Source organism: Candida orthopsilosis (genome assembly GCF_000315875.1).
Source record: "Candida orthopsilosis Co 90-125, chromosome 5 draft sequence".
Classification (NCBI taxonomy): domain Eukaryota; kingdom Fungi; phylum Ascomycota; class Pichiomycetes; order Serinales; family Debaryomycetaceae; genus Lodderomyces; species Lodderomyces orthopsilosis.
The window spans coordinates 683,697-707,326 of NC_018298.1; the positions used below are offsets into that span (position 1 = coordinate 683,697).

The 23,630-nt window shown below is 38.5% G+C and overlaps 8 protein-coding genes across 8 annotated transcripts; 5 read left to right on the forward strand and 3 right to left on the reverse strand. All coding sequences in view use genetic code 12, as the record gives it.

The window, feature by feature from the left end:
• Positions 1-20: 20 nt before the first annotated feature.
• Positions 21-4,745, reverse strand: CORT_0E03150 (Uso1 protein; the record flags this gene model as incomplete). Its single annotated transcript, XM_003869986.1, has 1 exon — positions 21-4,745. The coding sequence occupies one exon, from the start codon at positions 4,743-4,745 to the stop codon at positions 21-23; it is 4,725 nt and encodes a 1,574-aa protein (XP_003870035.1).
• Positions 4,746-4,878: 133 nt separating this feature from the next.
• CORT_0E03160 (Rad59 protein) lies at positions 4,879-5,565 on the forward strand (the record flags this gene model as incomplete). Its single annotated transcript, XM_003869987.1, has 1 exon — positions 4,879-5,565. The coding sequence occupies one exon, from the start codon at positions 4,879-4,881 to the stop codon at positions 5,563-5,565; it is 687 nt and encodes a 228-aa protein (XP_003870036.1).
• Positions 5,566-5,587: 22 nt separating this feature from the next.
• CORT_0E03170 (hypothetical protein) lies at positions 5,588-9,568 on the reverse strand (the record flags this gene model as incomplete). Its single annotated transcript, XM_003869988.1, has 1 exon — positions 5,588-9,568. The coding sequence occupies one exon, from the start codon at positions 9,566-9,568 to the stop codon at positions 5,588-5,590; it is 3,981 nt and encodes a 1,326-aa protein (XP_003870037.1).
• A 232-nt stretch (positions 9,569-9,800) lies between these two features.
• CORT_0E03180 (hypothetical protein) lies at positions 9,801-10,583 on the reverse strand (the record flags this gene model as incomplete). The annotated part of the gene is made up of 1 exon (XM_003869989.1): positions 9,801-10,583. The coding sequence occupies one exon, from the start codon at positions 10,581-10,583 to the stop codon at positions 9,801-9,803; it is 783 nt and encodes a 260-aa protein (XP_003870038.1).
• A 1,656-nt stretch (positions 10,584-12,239) lies between these two features.
• Positions 12,240-12,779, forward strand: CORT_0E03200 (hypothetical protein; the record flags this gene model as incomplete). The annotated part of the gene is made up of 1 exon (XM_003869990.1): positions 12,240-12,779. The coding sequence occupies one exon, from the start codon at positions 12,240-12,242 to the stop codon at positions 12,777-12,779; it is 540 nt and encodes a 179-aa protein (XP_003870039.1).
• Positions 12,780-13,133: 354 nt separating this feature from the next.
• Positions 13,134-15,578, forward strand: CORT_0E03210 (Vph1 vacuolar H(+)-ATPase; the record flags this gene model as incomplete). Its single annotated transcript, XM_003869991.1, has 1 exon — positions 13,134-15,578. One exon carries the CDS (start codon positions 13,134-13,136, stop codon positions 15,576-15,578), a length of 2,445 nt encoding a protein of 814 aa, XP_003870040.1.
• A 3,259-nt stretch (positions 15,579-18,837) lies between these two features.
• On the forward strand, positions 18,838-19,593 carry CORT_0E03220 (Pga62 adhesin-like cell wall protein; the record flags this gene model as incomplete). Its single annotated transcript, XM_003869992.1, has 1 exon — positions 18,838-19,593. One exon carries the CDS (start codon positions 18,838-18,840, stop codon positions 19,591-19,593), a length of 756 nt encoding a protein of 251 aa, XP_003870041.1.
• Positions 19,594-20,955: 1,362 nt separating this feature from the next.
• Positions 20,956-23,514, forward strand: CORT_0E03230 (hypothetical protein; the record flags this gene model as incomplete). The annotated part of the gene is made up of 1 exon (XM_003869993.1): positions 20,956-23,514. The coding sequence occupies one exon, from the start codon at positions 20,956-20,958 to the stop codon at positions 23,512-23,514; it is 2,559 nt and encodes an 852-aa protein (XP_003870042.1).
• Between the last annotated feature and the right edge of the window lie 116 nt (positions 23,515-23,630).

Sequence of the window (23,630 nt, forward strand, 5' to 3'; positions counted from 1 at the left end):
ATACATTAATTTATTTACATCTAATCCTCCTCCTCATCGTCATCATCATCTTCTTCATCATCACTGGACTCATCACTTTCAACGATTTCACCTAGTTTCCTCAAATGTGACTTATACGCCTTGTTCTTGTCATCCAAATCAGACATCAAAAGCATTAAATCATCCAAATCAGACTTGGGGACGTACGAAGAGTATTTATATTCTAGGCTCTTCAACTTTTTTTCTATTTGTTGAATCTCATCCTTATGTTGTATCCTAAGTTGATCGATTTCGTCATCCTTTTCAGTCGAGTCTTCTCGAGCTTTCTCCTTTTCCAAATTGATCAACTCCTCTAGGTTTGTTTTTTGTTTCTTTAATTCCTCAATTTCCTTCAGCTGAGAATCCTTTTCATTTGCGAGAGTTTCTATTTCAGTTTTTAAACTAAAATCATCTAGAATTTCCTTCTTACGCTTCTCAAGTTCGCTCTCAAGACTCTTGACTTTGCTCCGCAAGTCTTGTACGTCGTCTTGGCTCTTTTTGGCTTTTTCAAGTTCCTTTTGAATTTTATTTTTTTGGCTCTCTAAATCAGAAAATGCGATGGCTTGCTTCTTGCTCTTTTCAAGTTCCAGTTCAAGTTTTGTTTTCTCCTCTTGCAACTTGTTAATCTCATCCTTCTGCTTTTTAGCCTCAGCTAATTCGTTACTGAGCTTCTCAATTTGTTTTTTGAGGTTTTTGGCATCTGATGAGGTCCTTTTAGATTTTTCAAGCTCTTTGCAAAGAGATTCGTTTTGCTTCTGTGCTTCAAGTAAAATCTTCTGTTCCTCCTTAATCTTTTTAAGTTCCCTCTTGAGGTCTTTGTTTTCACTTTGCAAATCGAGACCATTTTGTATTTCCTTCTTGGTTTTCTTGAGCTCCTCTCTGAGACGCTCATTTTCCTTCCGCAATTCGTCATCGCCAACACTTTGCTTCTTCTTCTCCTCACCAAGTTCAGCTTTAAGTTTTTCCATCTCATCTTTCAAACCTGAGCCAGTTTCAACTTTTTCTTTGTTGGATTCAAGATCTTTAGTGAGTTCTTCAACTTTATCTTGAAGTTCTTTATTAGCTGCTTGTAATAGTTTACTTTCTTTAATTTGATCCTCGAGCTCTTCGATATCTTTGTTTAGTTTGTCACATTTAGCATCATTTTCCTTGGACTTGGTTATCTCCTCTTTGAGCTTCTCAATATCTTTCTTGAGCTCAAGGTTTTTGTCCTCAGCCGCAATTCCTTCCACAAGCTGCGAGGTCTTTTCAGATAATTCAGCCTCAAGCTCTGATACTTTACCTTCCAAGACTTTGAGCTCTGTGGAAAGCTTTTTAGCCTCGGCTCCTGCTTTCTCACCAGCAATGATTTTCTGTTTCCCAGCCTCTAGTTCGTCCATGTATGATTTTATTTTTGCCAACAACTCTGAGTGAGATTTCTCGTGTTCTTTTTTGTTATCTTTAATCTCTTTGGAAAGTTGCTCATTTGTTTCATTGACTTTGTTCAACGCGGTCAACTTCTTCTCCTTTGCATCAAACTCTTCTCGCAGTCTCGAGAGTTCATCCTTCAAATCCTTATTTTCTTGTTCCAATTCCAGAACGCATTCCACTTTCTTCTCAAGACCACTTACTTCTTCTTGCAACTTCTTCACCCGAGATGCATACTCCTTCAATTGATTCCCAAGCTTGTTAATCTTTTCGCTACTATCCGATTCGACCTGAATCAACTTCTCACGAGCTGACTGAAGCTTGGAAGTCAATTTATCTGTTTCAGTTGTTAATGTAAGCTTCTCTGCATTTAAGCTTTCGATTTCCGATTTCAACTCGTGAATCTCGGTCTGTTTCTTCTCAAGAGAGCCATTCAAGTAATTCATTTCCCGATCAAGCTCCCCCACTTTAGATTTGAGACCGATCACTTCTTGCCTAGTTTTCAGTATATCAGATTCTTTCACGTTTAGGTCTTTGTTTAATGATTCCATTTCCGTGGTCGCTTTCCAGTGTTCCTTTTGCTCGTTGACAAGACGCTGCTTCAAACTTTCGATTTCCTCTTTAAGCTTGTTGATTTGACTCTCACTCGCACGTTTAGCTTTCCCGGACTCATTCTGTATATTTTTTGAATCCTTTTCAAGCTTCTTTATCTTACTCTCGGCATCGCTGTTTTGCTTCTTTAATTGGAAAAGCTCTTTCGTCATTACATTCACACCAGCTTCAAGCTTAGCTTTTGCCAGTTCTGTTTGGCTCAACAGGGACTCCAATTGTTTTTTTCCCATTTCGAGAGCTTCTAATTTCTTTAAACTCGTCTCCAATTCCTTCTGCAACTTTGTCGATGAAGATTCATGTTTATTTTTTAATGCTGTAACTTCCTTGAGATCTTTCAGTGTAGATGAAATATTTTCTTCTGCTGCCTTGTGTTCCTCCTTCAACTTATCAAGTTCTGCCTCAGTAGATACCAAGCGTTTTTCCAATTCCTCTTTCAATGTCTCTAGCTCCTTTATCTTTGACCTCATGGTTGATTCGTTCTCTAAATTTTTCTGCTTTGTTTCATGCATCTCCTTTTTGAGCTCAGATATTCTCAGGTCGAGCTCTTCGATATCTTCGTAGGAGATTTTGTGTCTTGGTTCACCATCAGGGTCATGGAACAAAGCTCTTTTTATGCGGAATGAGTTCTCCTTTACCAAATTGACATAAATGGGGTCGAAATAGACATCCGGCAAACCACTTTCATCCTGTATTGAGGTAAAATTCAGTGACTCATCAAAGAATTTAAATAAAGGATCGGCAAGCAATTGCTTTACTTTCAAGGAATAATTGTCTCTCCCCAAGCTCTTCACTAGCAATGCATGTAGATCTTTTCTCGGAATTGGTGATTCCTTGGAAGAAAATTCGTACACCACACCAAGCAATATTGCAGTCATACCATGAACAAGCAGATTTTCACCTGATGAGTTGTGAGACAAAGAGTTCAATAACGATTTAACAATTGATTCGTCTTTCAAAAAGTCATTCACCGCGTTGAAATCTTCATAAAGCCAGACAGTGAGAAGCATCAAATACCCAATAGCAATTCTTTGATCCATATGATTCAAAGTTGTGATAAGCAAATTTGAAACTGCCTGCACTGAAGTCATAACCTCTTCTCCCGCCTCTTCGTCTCCCGTCTCCAAGGCCCTTGAAATGTCCTTGTTTTCTGGTTCATCTTGAAAGGTGTAAATTAGTATTATAGCTGCAAACCAAACTTTGTATGGATTTAATTTTAAATCTGCATCATAGTCCATCAATACCTTAAAAACGTTTCCAAAAGGTGTAGCGACAGTACTACCATTCATTTGTGGTAAATCTTCCTTCAGATTCCTGTAGAAACCTTCGTCAGAGTAGGCAGAAATTTGATCATTCAAGAATGCCATTTTTGATTCTTGGTTGTGTTTAAAATAAGATTGTAAGCAGTAGGCAGCACCAATTCGTATATCAAATAAATGCACTGAATTGAGGAATAAGCACCAATTGAGCCAAGCCAATGGCACCAGAATAGGCTTGTCATATGCTTGAAGATGTGGTGGCAAAGATGGATCAACAAAGGGCACGTCAATTTTTGAAATCTCAAACTGTATTGTTGGATTCCCACTTATAGCATCTGCAGTAGCCAACAACGCAACTGTACGAACTGGAGTTTCAGTAAGTGGCGAAAATACAAGCTTCAAAAGAATATAGTGAATACCATTTTGATATAAATTGTCTTGATTTTGCACAACCATCTCATTATCCTCTGAGACCAATAACCGACAAATTTCCAATGCAATGATCATGTTTTGTAATCTCTGTTCAGTCCATACCATGGGAGGTGGAGAAATAGGCGCTCCATTTTCGACGAAACTATCCGGCCCTTCTGTTTCATCGATTGGCTCGCCCAATAATCTCGCTAGTCTAGGAACACACTGAGTTTCCAAGAAGAATTTTTGATTCGACGCATTAAACTGCAAAAGATTCGTGATCAAGGTCAAACAGTCTTGAACAAGAATTGATCCACGTATTCCACCCTCCTCATCAATTATGTTGAATAAAGTTTCGAATGTATTTTCGAAAGCAACTAGTTTTTGGATATTGAAATTATTGTTAGCCACAGCCATTAACAACAAGATTGCTTCATTGCGCACCGGTTCATGCATATCAACTAGCAAATTGCATATAGTGGATATTGAGGTGGGAATATTCAACAAAGCCTCCTTAACTCTAATGCCGCGACTGGCCACTAGTGATTCTAAAAGTTGAATGGTGTATAGCCTCAAATGGTAGTCAGTTTGATCCAATCCGTCTACCAACAATTTAAAAGCCTCTTGATCCTGTAAAAGGGCATCTGCAATCCACAATGACATTTGGTCCAAAGTTATACCTTCCATTAACAACGGCGATGGGTACTTTCCATTTTGCAACCTCAGCTGTTGCGAAATCCACCCTCGAGTTAAATCTTCATTGGAATCACCACGGATAAACAATATTAAAAACGTTTCCAAAATGGATTTAACCAAATTGTCATTGTTGTGGTCCTTCTTTAATGTTGATACCAATGGCTTTAACCCATATTCAACAACAGTTTCTCGGTACTGTCTACTGAAACTTTTCAAACCCAACACGGCAGATCGACGATCTGTGAGCATGGTTGAATGTTGTAATCGGTTACATAGTGTAGGAATCGCTTCCTCTACCAGTTGGGTCTGAGCTTGACTCCCTAGAATGCTGTTTATGTATTCCATGCGATTGTTGATGTGTCACTGGTAATATGTGGTGATGAAAAAAATTCAACCAAATAAACGAGACACGTAAATTATATTTGAACCAAACTCACAAGACAGCCTTGCGATTATCACGGTACAAAGAAATGTCTTTATGCCGTTTGAAGACTCAAAGTACGAAATAGATGAAGAGACACGGAACTTACCTTCAACCGTCAACTATTTCCCAGCGATATCGGATTTGGAAGAGCAAGTGACTGAAGAGTCAGGGGAAGATTTTGATGACTCGGTGTTGAGAAAAATTAGCTTGTTGCAAATCAAACTTGAACAGTTACAATATTCTAAAGATTCTAATAGTTTTGGCCGGTTGAATTGGAATTTCAACAAGTTTGCAAGGCATACGTTATACGAATTAGCTAATGAAGTCTTTGGGTTTAATGGATGGTCCACTTCAATAGAGGAATGTGTCGTGCTGGAAATGAATGAAACCAGTGATCAAAGGGAAAATAGTTCTGGGACTGGCGGATTGGCAGGGAATGCGTCTACAGAAAACATGCCAACTTCTACTTCTGCTTCAGCGATTAAAACACAAGGCGAGAATAGTAGCACAAGGTACTCCGCAAAGTGTATTTGCGTGATTCGTTTGACCTTGAATGACGGAACATGGAAAGAAGGAATAGGTGAAGGTTTTGCAACTAACTTGCCTGATAAATATATGTGCTATTCCAAGTGCAAGAAAGAGGCCGTTACTGATGGAATGAAAAATGCAATCATTAGTCTACGTGACTTGTACTTCCGATACGAGCTGAAGAAGATCAGCAAAAAGTTTTGCGTCCATTAATCTATAAATTCAAAGGGTATACCTAGTAATCCAATATATTAAATTTGGGAAATTTGTTAACTGTAGGTTTAGGAATCTCTTCGATTAGATACACTTCACCATTGTCATCGATTCTTTCACGATCCTTTTCACTCATATTATGTATCTCATCAATATTTTCTGAAATGAAGTCAATCAATTCACACCAGTTCTTTTGAATCTGGTAAGCTTTCTCCTTCATTTGACGCCTGATTAGCCCGTCAATTAATCTAAGGGCATCTGGTTGTGTTTGATCTAACCTTTCTAACAACCGACCGACTGATCTTATCAAATACTCCTCTTCGTAGATAGTACCTTTTCTACCTTTGGCCTTTTTACGCTCTTCACGCTTCTTGTTCTTAGAGGTACGACGTGATGCCCCGGTTTTAGCAGTTCCAGCGGTTTTACCTGTATACCTAGTGAAAAATGATGGCGCAGTAGATGTTTCAGAAGCAGCGACTGATACATTGTCCGGTGTATCTATGTCATCTGGGGCGCCATAGAAAGAATATGGATCTTCTTCCTTTTTAGCACGCAACTCTCTCAACCTCCTCAATTGTGAGTTCATTTGACCTTTGCAATCTGCTAATAGTTCCGCAATGGTACCGAAACCTTCATTTATTTGAACGTCGACGACAGATTCAATTAATTCTGGCTGTGACTCCTTTTCAGCAATAAGAATGGCTTGATCGAACCAGTATTGCTTGCAGTACAACTTAATTGCTTCCATGGCATTTCCCAAAAAGTGATATTCAATTTCAGCAGCATCGCTGTATTTGTGATCAGCAGTCAATGTATTTACAAGGCTATTAGCCGTGTCTTCAAACTTTTTGTTGAACTCTGACTTTTCAGCAATTGATAATGCCGATTTCCATTTCTTTGCTAAAATGTAGTTTTCTAATGCCTGATCCAACTTGCCCAAATATTCAAATGCCAAACCAGATTCACTAAAGTTGATTGTCTTTTGTAAATGCTCAGCAAACAAGTACATTATATCGTTACTTCTCTTCTTGTTGTATTCGTAAATCTTCAACCCAAGTTTATACAAGTCGTGTTTCACAACATAGGCATCGAATTCTGCAAAAGCGCCTTCACCCAGTTCATGTAACCAGTTCAATGCCAAATTGTAATTTTTCAAATGATCATCGATCAAAAACTTTCTACGCAATTCTGGTTGCACGTGCAAGTTTTGTAAGAATGGTAGATACTCTTTTGGATCCATTTGAGATTGTTGCGCAATCAATAAAGTCAATTTGACATCGTACAATCCCAAGCATGTATCGTAAAGCTTGTTCACATCTTGCAAGAAACACAAGTGGGTTATTGCAGTTTCCTTCTGTTGTTCGTCCCCTAAACCGCCAATCAACTTTAAAGCCTCAACCAAATTAGGGGGCTTCTCACATGCGTAGGCAGTCAAAACTGTTTGCATGTAATTGTCAAAGTACTCTGGTTTAAGCAAGATGGACAAAACAGCCTCACAAATTCGATTAACCTTCGAGTCTTGAAAGTTTTTGAATACTTCTTCTTTCTTGTTGGCAAATTTCTTACGAAATGCTGGTTGTAAAGTTTCTCCATTCTGTTTGATCTCGGATTCGTTAATACCAGCATCAATCAACGTTTCTCTGTATTTGGTCTTGGTTACATCTTCTTCATGCAAACATGACACAAATAGATCCAAATATTCAACCTTCTGTATTTGATTAATAAAAAGCTCAACATTGTTGAAGAACAATGTTGGATTATAATCGTGCAAAATATCCAAATCAATTCTGTGTGTACGACATGCAAGGAATGCGTTGTGAAAATCTTTGGCTGTGATGAATTTACGTATGGCCGACAATACCATAATCCTAGGACATATTGTCTCAAGATTGCCTCTTGGGGCTTCCAAGACAACTGAGTATTTCGTTGGCATGGCATTGACCAAAAATGATCCCCGTTCAATTTGTCTTATTCTTTCATCCACAATATTTTCGTTTGATAGGTTTTGAAACACTTCGTAATTCTCATGTGTAGAGTTCAAATGAACAAAACACAACTTGGATAATACTGTCGTGAATAATAAGTGGGACTCAGTAATCAACAATGAAGTTACTCCACTGACAATTGGTGTTTCATTGCGAAATAGTTTTCCATTCCGTGACAAACCAAAACACTCAAACTCGTCAGTTTCTTCTTTGTAATTCACTTCAAACTCACGACACAATTGTGGAAGCTTGCATACTTCTTTGAGATCTTGTGTGGAATCAAATTGAATAAGCCTGCTATCTACAGTCTCAATTATCACAGTGTTGAAATCTGCCCTGGATTTCATCAAAACTAATTTTGGCGTAACATCAACTGAATCATTAAGCTTTGGATTCTTTATATCATCAACCTCCATCAATACCACACGAGAATATGTTGGTGCATCAATGGCAACGGCAACAAAATCATCCCTAATGAATGCAATTTGCTTTGCTACTTCATTAGATTCGTTAATGTACACATCCGCAGCAACTCTGCTCAACACCTTGGGGTGCTTGCCCTGCCTCATTTCAGGAATGGACAATTCACTGAGGTATATGTCATTGTTGCTGCACAATGTGGCATACTTTTCATTCGACTTACTGACTGCAAGGTCATTGATGTTTCCTGGAACATCTAATTCACGTAAACTCATTGGTGGTGGAACATTAGCAACTGATATCGGGGTGATCTTTGCTATTGCGCCATCTGTAACTAAAGTCATACCCAAATCGTTGCCAAACCTTGTTGGTCCTGTGACTATCTTGTAAGTGAGATCTATAATTTGCAAGCCACTTATCGTTCCAATCATAAAGTTTGACGGTTTCTCGGGGTGGAACTTTGTGAATAAGATATCACTGGCAAAAAGCTCTTGCTTCATGTACCAGTGATAATTTTTCGTTGTCCATAATTGTACTCTATCCTTGTATTGAATTAATAATATTTCACTATCAGAGCTCCATGTAATATTTTGCACAACTTCTTCACGAGGATCAACTCGAAGGTTAAACTGTCCATGCCTGAGACCGTTTCTTTCATAAAATACCAAATCGAGAACCTCTTCTCCATCCTCATCATCGATATGTCTCTGGGTCGAGGCGATTAGAGCACCCTGCGGTTTCCAGCTAAGATTTTGTTCCAATCCGTCAACAGCTTCATTAACACTGTCAAGTTCACCTTCCCTGTTGAATACTCGAATAACCCTACGGTCGTATGTCTCCTTCGTGTCTTCGACCAAGACAGACTCTCTCGTGTTTACTGCAAAATATTCAGAGTCACCCCTCCAACTGATCCTGACTGTGTTGTCATCAAAGTCTGAGATTGTTCCTCGTTCAATTTCATTCACAGTGGGATCACGTAATTGTGTTGCATTTTCATCCAATCCTGCATGTTTCAATGCTTCCTTTTCTCTTTCCAATGCTTTGAATCCTCTGCCCTTAAACTGTGTTTCTTTTTTACCCCATCCCACTGAAACATGCTTGGAGTCGGATATTTTGATATCATTAGAGTCCAACAATTTTTCAGTAATTGGCTCAAATACCCTTGATAATAAAAGCAATTTATTTTCGTTGGTCACCATCGCCAAGGTTTCTTCATCGTGAGACCACTGTGCCGCTTTCAATCCAACATCAATTGTACCAACAATTTCAATGATGGTATGGTCGTAATCGTTTGTTTGTTGTGGATCGTAGCTGGCAGTGATGATATCACCATTACTAAAAACAAAAACTAATTGAGCCGAGTCAACAAAATGCACAGTATTCAATAGCTCTGAGCTAACGGGGAAACTAGCAAGAACAGAGACACTCCCATTCTTGTGGAATTGTTGTACTTCAATGATTTGGCTTTCCTCTGAGGATAGGACGAATGTGATAGCATCGGAGACTACATCGTAAACACTGTCAATTATGTGCAAATCTGGATAAGTTTGTGATTCGGGACTAATGTGTCCCCTGTTCAACACTACCAAGTTCCTCATTCTTCTGAATTATATCGTCTTGAGATGTAAGGTTTGCCTTCTATCTTGTAATAAATTTACTGTGGTTGATGCCTACTCATCAAGCCCTAAAAAAAAAATTCATTCTCTTAGATGCAGGATCAGCGACTGTTATATTAAAGACCGACCGGAAAAACTATTCGATGTAGCCTATCAGTTAACTAGACCAAAATAATCTTATAATTTATACATAATGCTTTTCGTTTATTATGCTTTATTTGCTATGTTCTACTTTATATGCCTCGACAGTATCCTTTATAATCAAATTTGGATACAACTGATCCTTACTTAAGGGTTGTTTACTTATTGGATCATATTTGCCTTTACTATTGATATGGTTTAAGATCTCTTCTTTCTCGTAAGTGATTCCACTGGGAGTGACTACTGGGTCCGTTAAAATTTCGAATGATATTGGATCTAACAAATAATCTGGTGCATCATCAACCACATTGTCATCCACTTCACCCATTGAAAGTAAAGATACTGAAGACCCAGAAGAAGCTGAGCTAAGTTTTGATCCTGAACTTGACTCTAGTTTTTGCATCTTATAATCGAGTAAATGATTGTCATATAATGAGTGGATGAAATTGTTTTTGAAAATGTCCAATAAGTTACCTAACTCAGCTAACTGTGTTTTGAGTAGGTGGAATAGCTTGACATCGTGTTTGGGTGTTCCACCATGCTCCCTTTTTAGCTCCTCGATCTGTTCTTTATGATTCTTCTTCATCAACTGGATTATTTTTCGTAGTAGCGACTTGTTCTCATATTGGGCAAGTTGAGTAGTAATGATATTTATATCATTCTGAACGCGGGGGATTAGCTCTTTGTAGTCTCCTCTAACCTGGGTGCCCCTGGGTGCTCGTTCCGGTTTGGTTGAAGATGTGAATGCTATCTTGAAGTTAGAAAACATGCTGATGAATCGAAAAGAAGCTTGGTTGTATGGATAAGTTGAACTGAAAACGTTATGCCTCGCCAATTTGGAGAAAATTAGATTCATTTAAAGCCCAATACAGCGTAGTTTAGTGATATTCACTTGTCTTTTAGTGATACATTATACACTTTCTTAGTAATGAAAAATAAGTGGGCCTATTTTCATTATTATGTAATCAGAAGATTTTTGTCGTGACAATGATTGCAAAATAAATCGATTACATGAAAAAGAAAAGAAAAGGAAATAAAAGGAAATGCGAAAAGAACAGGAATGACACCGTTTTTTTTTTAATTTTTAAACCCTCATACATTTCATTAGAAATTAAATGCGCTATACAAATAACTAAAGTCGCTTATCCCAGTCCTCTGTATGATATTAATGTTCTTTTAGCTGAAGCATATGGATTTGGTTTATGACATTACTCCCTCGGTTGTTCGTACCTCGACTGCTTCAGTATGACATCATAGTATCTTTTAGTGTTTGTGTTTACAAACTTTAGTGTTGATGCTACCATTCACCCTGTTTATAGTTACGCTTTGTGCAAGAAACGGAATACATTCCAAAGGGATACGTATGTACGATAACGTCATATATTTTTGCTACGTTTGGTCCAGCATTGGAGTACATCGCTGCTTTAGTAAATCCGCTACCTTTATTGTTCACTTTCTTGCATTAACCCCGGTCTATTGTAGCAAATTTTATTAGCGCTAAACTCATACGAAATGATAATAACCCGTGTGACGATTTCGATTTTCTTAGCTGGAAATGGGAAAAGCATAGATGCATTGTATGAATTCTAATTATAAATGAATAGTTCTTTAAGAATTGAAAACATTTAACGTAAATCATGAGGAGTGTACTAAACAAGCGCAATTCAATAACCACTTTCAACACATCACGTAACATCACAAACAGATTAATATCGTTCATTCCTGCGGTATAGTCAAGTAGATGGAGAATTTCACAGTTAACTAGAATGCTCATACGAACGTTGTACCTACGTTTCATTATTGCTAGCTCACAATCATATCCTCAGAGCAAAAGCCTTTATGGGTGGTAATCTATTAATATAAAGGCTCCAGATCCAGATTCACACTTATTGCGAGCTCCTAAAAGTTATAGCGGACGCACAAGACAATTGTGTCATCACCTCAGACACAGAAGCACACCTCCGATTTCTAACGACCGCGGATATATTTGAGCTTTACATGTGCATCAAGATTTTGCTGAATTTCTCATCAGTGATCAATATAGATATCAGTACTATATATGTGTGAGGTTCTACCCAAGCAGGACATTTCGACCCACACAGGTTGAGAATTGACTTGCAAAATCAGGAAATATTACGCCCTGGGATTGCACAACACTAACCTGCTCATGAATGACGATCGAACAAAACCCAAGCGTGTTAATTAAAACTTTCTATTTCAAGATGGCCCACAAGGAAAATTCTTTGATCATTAAAATTGGTCCGATCTCGACGTTGACTTCGTTTCTTCCTTCAAAAAGTGTGGTTTTGATCTCCGGGATAGCCGTAGAAATTAACCGGTTTTGTGCTATAGAATGCGCTTATTTTTAATATGTCAGTCCATGCATTTCTTTATCTTTTTGGAATATAATAGAATGTTTTCCTTGCTATAAATATTAACTTTAAAGTCCACAATTGATTTGGATAACTCACTTCACTACCACATATCAATCAAACAAGCACCACAGACAACAATGAGCAAACACGAAGAATCCTTAATTCAAGAAGCTGAGGATGTTGATCCTTCAATTGCAAAACTCCCTCCTCATAAGGTTGACAAAGCTGAATTGAAAGAGGATATAAAAGAAGCTCCTTCTGGTGAGCCAGAGGAACAACCGCCTGCTGTGGATGTCAAATTCCAAGAAGAAGAGAGAGAGGTTAGTGAATGGAATACTAAACATGGATTCAAGGATCCAAAGGAGTCGTTACTTCAAGAAGCCGAAGATGCTGATTCAAACATTACCAAGTTACCAGCACACCAGGTTGACAAAGCTGAATTGAAAGAGGAGACTACCCCAAACCCAGAAGCGGATGACATAGAGCAAGAAACTTTTAATGATGACAAATTGAAAGCGGAAGAAGAGAAGGTTACTCAGTGGAACGCGCAACATGGATTCAAGGACAACAAGGAATCCCTTATTCAAGAGGCTGAGGATGTTGACGCTAGCATTGGTAAGTTACCTGCTCACAAAGTGAATAAGAAGGAGCTAGAGGAAGAATTTGGAAAGGAGTAATTGGACTGATTCTCACAGGTGATATGTTTTAAGTAGACTAGCCGAATAGAGAGGCCACTGAGCCTTCATTTATATAATATTCGTGGAAGTAGGTAATACTGTTTTACTTGGTGTATCTTGTACCAACTTGGCAATTTAGGCTATAATGAAAGCCGTTTTGTCAAGTTGCAATTAATTGAGGTCGTGCACATTAGCAAATTCTTCTGAGTCAATTAGAAAAGTTGAGATTGCACGCATCGAGTGCGTGAGAAAGCAAACGATAAACTCTAATTGGACCTCTTTCCATCAATCGATCTTAACTCACAACTTAATCAATCATTCACTGCATCTTCCAAAACATTTATCTCAGGCAACATGACAGAGAAGGAGGAAGCGGTGTTTCGATCAGCGGACATGTCCCTCGTGCAAATTTATGTGCCCACAGAAGTAGCTAGAGAAACAATTTACAAAATTGGTCAACTAGATATCATCCAGTTCAGAGATTTGAACTCTAAAGTCAATGAGTTTCAACGTTCTTTTGTAAACGAATTGAGGAAATTGGACAATACTGAAAGACAATATCGGTTATTCAAACAAGAATTGGATTATAGAGATATTCCGGTGAAGTTGTATCCTTATGAGTTTGTTATACCGCAACAATCAGATATTGACGATTTGGTCGAGAGTGGTCAGTTGTTGGAGGATCGAGTTGTTCAATTAAGAGATTCAGTTGAAACATTGTACAAGAATCAAAACAACTTGAAGCAGTTCAAGTTCACTATCTTGGCGGTGGATAAATTTTTCCACTATCAACTTGGTGGTGGTGGTAGTGACAGTGCAATTGAGCGATCGTTACTTCCAGACCTCGATGAGCTGCGTTTATCGTCAACTTCAGCATCAACATCCCAATTTATCTCAGGAGTCATCAATCGTGATAAAGTTGGAATCTTGCAACAGATTTTGTGGAGAATTTTGAGAGGAAATTTGTACTATCACAGCGAAGAGTTACAAGAGGAGATTTATGATGCCAAGCACAATGCATACGTGGCGAAGAATACATTTATCATTTTTTCCTATGGATCACTTGTTCACGATAGAATCGTCAAGGTTTGTGAGTCTTTGGATGCAGAAGTGTATGATGTTGATAAAAGTGAAGAAGCAAGATCGAAACAGTTGTCTGAAGTTAAATCAAAACTTGAAGATTTGGCTACTGTATTGAGTGAGTCGGAAAATGCATTGACATCTGAATTGATAGCCATCGGTCAAGATCTTGGTAAATGGTGGGAAATCATTGCCAGAGAAAAGCAAGTTTATAAGACTATGAATCGCTGTGATTATGATGGGGCTAGGAAATTGTTGCTTGGTGAAGGATGGACCCCAACTGATTCAATACCAGAACTTACACAAGTTGTGAAGGAGTTTGATCAAACACAATCCATTCCATCGATTGTCAATGTTTTGAGCACTAACAGAACACCACCAACATATGTACGTACAAACAAGTTTACCTATGCATTCCAGGCCATTTGTGACGCATATGGAACTCCACGTTATAAAGAAATCAATCCTGGGTTGCCTACAATTATTACATTTCCATTTATGTTTGCTGTCATGTTTGGTGACTTGGGACATGGATTCATTATGTTTTTAGCGGCGGCATTTTTGGTCTTGAATGAAAAGAAATTGAGCGGAGTTAAAAAGGATGAAATATTCGATATGGCATACACTGGACGCTATATTTTGTTATTAATGGGATTTTTCTCCATGTACACGGGGTTCATTTACAATGATGTCTTTTCAAGATCAATGGACCTCTTCAAAAGTGGTTGGGAATGGCCTGAAAATTTCAAGATCGGTGATACATTGATTGCCAAGGAAGTTGGAACCTATATTTTTGGTATGGATCCAGCATGGCATGGTACTGAGAATGCATTGCTATTCTCTAATTCGTACAAGATGAAGTTGTCAATATTGATGGGATATGCTCATATGACTTATTCATATTTTTTCTCAGTTACCAACTATGTTTATTTTGACTCAATTGTTGATATCGTGGGTAACTTTATACCTGGATTGTTGTTTATGCAAGGTATCTTTGGATACTTGTCGTTGGTGATTGTTTACAAATGGACAGTCAACTGGGCAGAATCAAAGTATCAACCACCAGGAATTTTGAACATGTTGATTTCAATGTTTTTGTCACCGGGAAACGTTGAAGAACCTTTCTACCCTGGACAAGCAACTATACAAATTTGGTTGGTTGTTATTGCATTAATTTGTGTACCTTGGTTACTTTTTGTTAAGCCATTGTGGTTAAAGAGACAATTAGATAGAGAAGCTAAGCAGCATGCACAATATTCGGCATTGCCAAATGATGAAGAAGCTGGTGGCTCTAACGACTCCACTTACAATGATGAAGATGAAGGGGAAGAGCACGAAGAACATTCATTTGGAGATATAATGATCCATCAAGTGATTCATACTATTGAATTTTGTCTTAACTGTGTGTCACATACCGCTTCCTACTTGAGATTGTGGGCTTTGTCATTGGCTCATGCACAATTATCAACTGTGTTGTGGTCCATGACCATTAGCAAAGCGTTTGGTCCTACCGGAGTATTCGGTGTTATTGCAGTTGTGTTCTTATTCGCCATGTGGTTTACATTGACTGTATGTATTTTGGTTGTCATGGAAGGTACTTCTGCTATGTTGCATTCGTTGAGATTGCACTGGGTTGAAAGTATGTCCAAATACTTTGAAGGCGGGGGTGTGCCATATGAGCCTTTTGGTTTCAAAGGCTTATTGGACAGTGTATTTTAATGAAGCTGAATACATTGTATAGAAAATGCATTAACAAATGCCAATAAATTGAAGAAAGTTCCATTCTATCAAGGTGTGAGTGTCTGTAGTTCTTACGTAAACAGTCATTGCTATATTGAAAGCTTTGAAAGCGGTGATTGTGTTATATCCGACCTAATATTGAAAACACTGATCTAAAACGGATGTGGCTTACAGACAGGTCAGTTACACGTGCATAACTTCCATTTGCTCGTTTTGCATTTTCTCTTCCGAAATTGGTTCATCGTTTACCCTTTGCAAAAAGCAGACCACAGCATGTTCTTCCGAAAAGAGTCAGGTTCCATAAATAGAAACAATCTTAACACATCTTGGCAAAGGCTTTGTGACTACTCACATGACATGTTTTTTTCATTTGTAGCAATAATCTCCTCTTGACTTGGCGATAATAATTCTACCGGTTTGGACTTACTTGGCATGTAAAAATACACAAAGTGAATATTTTAAAAACAATAAACTTTTGTTGCAAACAAACGTTTGAACAAAATCAACTAAAAGAGTTTCGCACTCTTGCAAATCCTTTGTGGATGTTATGTTGTAAAGTAATGTGGTTGAATTTTGTTGGGTAGAGAGAAAATCAAAGTTAAACATTTTATTCTAGCGGGATGTAGCGAAACCCTATCAAGATTTTCTTGGCTAAAATCAGGGTGAATAACACAAACAGGCAAAATGCAATGGAGACTCAAATTGCTGGATGTTGTGCTGTCCAATCCGCTCCTCCAGTTTTAGAAACCCTCCTATCTTTCAGGAGGCGGAAATTAGCTGATTGACCTTACGGTAGTAGTTGTCTTCAAGAAACGTTTTAAAAGCAAAGGGTGTAGAATTCCGATTTGTAATTTCTTTTGAATCGGACACAACGAGAGCCGACATTAGAATTTTTCTCCCCAGGTGAAAATGTTTGCACCCCCTGTGCTTGACTGAACACCATATTGTAACGACCGAGAAGCAGGGGCTACGAAGAGATGAAAGACTATCAATGATCCAAACTGTTTGTTTACATACCTGACTTTAGTTACTTTGACGTTGAACAGATGCAATAGAAAGAGATCAGCAAAATCTGGCATATAATTTCTTGGAACTTGCTAGAGGCCTCTTTTTTTGTTCTGCTCCACATGCACAAGATTTATTCAAAAACGTACGCTACGCATGGATGCCAAAAAACACATCTGAAATAGTTGCTGCATTGCCTTTCCTGCAAAGGATTTTGTTGTTGTAGGTAATGTAAACATCCCGATTTGGAGGACAGCTCCCGTAGATCGAAAAGAAAGTAGACGTAAACTCATCGATTGGGAAATCGAATGGACGAAAATGGAAATCCAATAGGCATTTCTGTTTATTTTGGTATTTCTTTTTCTTATTCTATTGTCAAAGAACAATCAATCATTGAGAGAGTAAAAATGACTTTCAAGACTGAAATAGGAGTAGCCTATTGTTTTGTTACAATGTTTCGTACACATAGTTGTTGCTCCTTTACTTAACGTCAATTTTGTTGTATAGAGCGGACGTGGCATAAATCAGGTATTAGCGCGATTTCATAGAAATCGGTATTCCATATTTGAGAACACAAAAATACATTGAGTCTCTCTCTCCCTTTCGTTGTCAAGGTAGCAATATCAACACAAAATCTTTGTTCCTAGTTAATGTTGCAAAGCTCGTTAGAATAGTAGCACCACAAAAGCCCGCTTTCCCCGGAGGCAAGCGATAAAGGAAGAGAGTAATGCCTAAGCCATGGTTAGCCTAGCAAAGGGCTTTGTTACTACTTGATTACACGGTCGAATATCCAAAAAGAAAGTCCTTGAAAATGTAAGTGGTTACCCTTCTTCAAATTGTTGGTAACGAAACCTATTCCTCTGAAATTGTTCCTCCTGACACTACCCACATTTGCTTTCAATTTTGTGTCAGAATTAACCCCCTTTTACTAATTCCGGGTAGTGTCCCCAAATACAAAATGTTAATTTCTATTATCTCTTCTTTTTATAGTGAGTAAGTTCTATTATTCCTCAACACAATAGAAATAGCAATCGACTATAGTAGCCACTTTCGTAAATACCCTTTGTGGGTTTTTGAAAAAACAGCAATGTTTTGAGAGAAAGAGAACCAGAGCAGCTAATTGCCATCCTCGGAAAAGTTTATTCCTTACAGTAGTAGAGTTTTGGTTACTCTCAAGCTCTCCGCTTTCCTAGTTCATCCCAAAATAGAAACAGGTCATGCAGCGATATCTATTTTGTAGAGGGGTGGTGTAGGGGAGGGAGATTCTTTCACATGAGACTGCACATAGAAAAGGAAATGTTGTAACAATAATCTTATGATCATTCTTACAATTGCACTACCACATATAAGCACGGATGCATACACTGCTCTTCGATTTACTTGTTTAGACACGACAATCTCTTTCCTCACTCTTTCATCTGCTCGGCGTTACAAAGAGCACTTGCAAGTAAGTAATGACATCCTCGCGGCTGTACTGAGAGGTGCATCCAACTCCACAAACCCTCGAATGTACATCTATAGTTTAGGCTGTGCTTCAATCAAAACCGGAATTTATTAATTCAATTCTAAATTTAGTATAGAAAATGCTTGTTTGTTTGTTTGTTTATTTACTTTTGTCTTAATGTTAGATGATTAGTAGTTGCATTTAATGCAAATTTAAAACTTTAGTAAAATTGCAGAAGCCGACACAAAATCTGAGCAAAAGGAAAATAGTTGATTTGCTATTAATAGAATTTTATGGTGGTAATCGGTTGTATTTCATTTCTTTTTAAAACGCTGCAAAGTGACACCACACTTGAGAGCCAGTTACAAGTACACTTAACTATTCTAGTCGTGTTTTAATTGCCTTTGAAGAGCCCTTTAGTCTCTAGATTATGAACCAGACATTCTTTTTAATTTCATTTTTTAGTAAACAATAACAATGCTTTTCATAACACAAACCTAAATTCAATATATGGTGCGTAACTTGCATTGACCAGCATTGTCTTTTTTTTAAAAGTACCGCAAAATCTATTGTGAGATTTGCAGATTCTCACTCTTTACTTTTTGGGTTAAATTATATGAATGCAAAAACTAAACATTTCAGTATGTTTCTTTTTCGATTTCACATGTATGATATCTTGGCGAGATTATAAATACCACTGCAACTTTCAAATGATTTACTTCTCCCTCAACCCTTTTCTTTTCTTCACCAAATCAATTTCTACATTCGCTTAGACTAATTTAATTAACAATGCAATACTCCAAACTCGCTGTTTTATCCGCTGCCGCTAGTACTGCCTTAGCTGGTTACTCCAACTCAACTGCTCCACCAACTTCAACCGATACTGAAATTGAAACTACTGTCATTACAATTACTTCATGTAAAGAAAACTCATGTACAGAAGTCCCAGTTACCACTGGTGTCACCACTGTCACTGAAGTTGAAACTACATACACTACCTGGTGCCCATTGCCAACCACTGAAAAGCCAACCGAACTTCCACCATCTACTGGAGAACCAGGACCAACTGAAACTGAAACTGAAATTTCAACCACCATCATCACCATTACTTCATGTGAAGAGGATAAATGTACCGAAGTTCCAATTACTACAGGTGTAACTACTGTTACTGAAGTTGAAACTACATACACCACCTATTGTCCTTTGCCAGAACAACCAACTGAACAACCAACCGGTGAAAAGCCAACTGAACAACCAACAGGTGAAAAGCCAACTGAACAACCAACCGGTGAAAAGCCAACTGAACAACCAACTGGTGAACAACCAACTACTCAACCAACCGGTGAACAACCAACCACTCAACCAACCGGCGAGCAACCAACCGGCGAACAACCAACCACTCAAACTACTGTTGCTGCTGAATCGTCTACTCCAGCTGAAGAATCAGCAGCACCAACCGTTTCTGAAATTTCTGAAGCTGCTGGTGCCGTCAAGTCTGTTTCATTTGTTGTTGGATTGTTGGCTTTGGGTGCTGCTTTGGTCTAAATTGATTAGTTTTACAAGCAAGCCTTTTTATTGAGAGATTTTTTACTACAATTATTTGCATTGGAATTTCATCTACTTTGAAAGATCAATATATTTTTTTATTTCGGTATAATCGGACAATTTAAGCTTTTACAGGAGGATATTTAAAGACCATATTATAGCTTGAGATTTCCAAGCTTCCTTCACACATTTATCATGTTACGATAGACAGTGAATTGGTTGTTCTATCTGGTTATTTCGAATCCTCCGGAGGACACGCTTTCAAACATTTTATATTTGGTGATTCTTGGTTTTAATCACTGGACAACATGAACTTTTTTTTACATACATATAATACTTTCTGTTTAATTAATTTTTTAAAAAAGATTTTTCCATCCATTTTTCGGTATAAAATTTTAAATATTATGTAGTTGATATTTGCACTCTCTTGGCAGTGGTTGCTGGAGAGAGGTACCTTATCTTCGCAATCTGTAGATTGATCGAAAGGAAATTTACACGCACGTGTATTGAGAAACTCGAGGGGAAATCCTTTTTCTATTGTCTATCTTCAATATTTGTTGTGGGTGCAAATTTCATCAAGAAAAATACAGAAAGGGATTTTAACCTCTCGTTAAAGTTTTTGTGCGGTTAGTTTTGTGTGACTTTTCTTTAGAACCCTTTTTCTCCCTAGTTTATAAAACTTTAACTGAGCCACGTTTGTTTACTCTCGGCAGAAGCGTTCGCTAAGTAACAAACTGTTTACCATGTTGGCTCAGGTTGGAAGAGAATATAAAATGGATGTTTGTTCAAACATTTTGCGTAATACGTATCGCTCAAGTACCTTTCATGGTATTGTTTGGTTTATTTCTAAACCGAATGTAAGGGATAAGCAGAGTAAACAGTTCTAGATCATTACGATTGACAAGCAATTCTTTCACACCATGTTTGTTTGAATATCTTGAGTTATATTTAGCAAAGATTTACACTTCCACCACGGAGATTCTGGACTCCCTCCCTTGCTTTCCATCTATGTATTCGCTAACATCGTTCTCCGCGTTTCGTCAAAAAGTCTGCGCAGATCAATGGATTTATTTTTTTCCTTAATTTACCTCTGTTGGGTAAACAAAACGAAAAACTATTTTTAAACCATTATAAACAGATCGCCAAAAATTAAAAGTCCAATTATTACATAAAAATATGGAGTTAAAGTGTGTATGGAGATACGTTTGAGAAGTGTTTCTTGGCTAGCATTATGATCATCTGTTTTTTGTTCTTGTTATGACCGTCTTGTCACTATAATCTATTGTTTGTTTGTTTGTTTGGGTTTTGTGGGTGGTGCTACGCCTCAGGGCTCAATTAGTGCGTATAGTTAAGAACGGTAGAATGACCCTAGTCACATACTTTGAGGATTATTATAAATACCAGTGGGGTTTCACTAACTTGGAGTCAAAATGGAATCAAAAAGGTTCTTATGTTACCACTTCAAAAGTTTTATCAGTGAATTTTATTCAAACAATGCAGTTATCGAATATAGTCGCTTTTTCCACTTGGGTTGCGGTTGGTTTCACTTTTGCAATTAGGCGCCGTGATACAACATCTGGGGCTTCAACATTTTCCATCGATTTGCCTCCAGGAACAACAACCAGTTCAGTAACACCAATTTCATTACCATCTCCAATAACCAGTGACACTGTTCCTCCTGTTTCGTTCCCTTCACCAATTACAACTGACACTGTTCCGCCTGTTTCGTTGCCGTCACCAATTTCGAGTGATTCGATACCACCCGTTTCGTTGCCGTCACCAATTTCGAGTGATTCGATACCACCTGTTTCGTTCCCTTCACCAATTACAACTGACACTGTTCCGCCTGTTTCGTTGCCGTCACCAATTTCGAGTGATTCGATACCACCCGTTTCGTTGCCGTCACCAATTTCGAGTGATTCGATACCACCCGTTTCGTTGCCGTCACCAATTTCGAGTGATTCGATACCACCCGTTTCGTTGCCGTCACCAATTTCGAGTGATTCGATACCACCTGTTTCGTTCCCTTCACCAATTACAACTGACACTGTTCCGCCTGTTTCGTTGCCGTCACCAATTTCGAGTGATTCGATACCACCCGTTTCGTTGCCGTCACCAATTTCGAGTGATTCGATACCACCCGTTTCGTTGCCGTCACCAATTTCGAGTGATTCGATACCACCCGTTTCGTTGCCGTCACCAATTTCGAGTGATTCGATACCACCCATTTCTTTGCCATCACCAATATCTGTATCACTGAATTCAGCACCAATCATATCACTTCCAACGGTTTCATTTAGTGATTCGGTTGCTCCACCTGGTACAGAACTTCCTGATGATGATCATCACTCATGGCCCTCGCACTCATGGCCTTCACATTCTTGGCCTTCACATTCCTGGCCTTCACATTCCTGGCCTTCACATTCCTGGCCTTCACATTCCTGGCCTTCTCACTCACACCCATCCCATTCGCACTCTTCACCTCCCGAAGAGTCAACCACCACCGTTACAACCACTGAAATAACAACTACTACTTGCCATCACCACGAATGCCACCCAACTACCATCACTACTGGTGTCACAACAATCACCAAGACTGACACTACGTATACTACTTGGTGTCCAATCCCCACTGAGACAATTACAGTCCCATCAACTACTATCGAGACTACTTGTATTACAATCACTGAATGTGACCATCACGGATGTACCACTAAACCTGTGACGACTGGTGTGACTACTATTACAGAAACTGAAACCACTTATACTACTTGGTGTCCAATCCCCACTGAGACTGTCACTGTTCCAGAAACGACTATTGTTACAATAACAGAATGTAAATATGATATTTGTACTACCAAGCCTGTTACTACTGGTGTCACTACAATCACAGAGGTTGAAACAACTTATGTCACATGGTGTCCGTTGCCAACTGAGACTGTTACGAAACCTTCAACTACAATTGTCACTATAACAAAATGTGAGAATGATGCCTGCACGACGGTTCCAGTAACCACTGGTGTAACTACGATCACTGAAATTGAAACAACTTATACTACTTGGTGTCCATTGCCTACTACAGAAACAGTTACAATTCCGGAAACTACTGTTGTCACAGTGACATGGTGTGATTATGGTGAATGTACCACTGCTGAAGTCACCACTGGTGTAACCACAATTACTGATGAATGGACCACATACACCACTTGGTGTCCAATAACTACAACAACAACTACAGAGCATCCACCACCACCACCACCACCATCTTCAGCTGGCCCATCACAACCACCACCAGAAGAGACTACAGAAACAGAGATTGAAACAACTACAATCACCATAACTTCTTGTTCTGACTACAAATGTACACCCGTTGAAATCACCACTGGTGTTACAACGGTCACTGAATACGATACTACATACACTACGTATTGTCCATTGCCAGAGACGACAATAACCCTCGACCCACCAGATGACCCTACTGTTTCAATTCCTGGCGAGACTGGTACGGGAGAAATCCCACCAGAGGAAACAACAATAACTCTTGATCCACCAGAAATCCCTAGTGTTTCAATCCCAACTGATCCCGGTGAGACTGGTACGGGGGAAATCCCACCAGAGGAAACAACAATAACTCTTGATCCACCAGAAATCCCTAGCGTTTCAATCCCAACTGTCGATCCATCATCTGATACCACCACTTGGGATACATTTGAAACTCTTAGTGATACAACTACTTGGGACACATTTGAAACACCATCAAGTGAATCGGGAATATTCACAATTTTGCCCATTTCAGAATCTGATGGTGTCGCAGCTAGAGACGTAAACAAGAAGGAAGTTACAGTCCTATCAAATGGCGGCTCCTATCATGAGTTGTCACTAATTGCTGCAATTTTAGCTATTGGTGCATTATTGATTTAGTATTCATAAAAAGCAAGAAAACATTTAAAAAGATCATTTCATTTTGTTTTGAAATTCAATTCTACTTGAAAGCATTTATTTGGAGAGGTTTGAGATAGTTGATTTCCTTTTGAAGC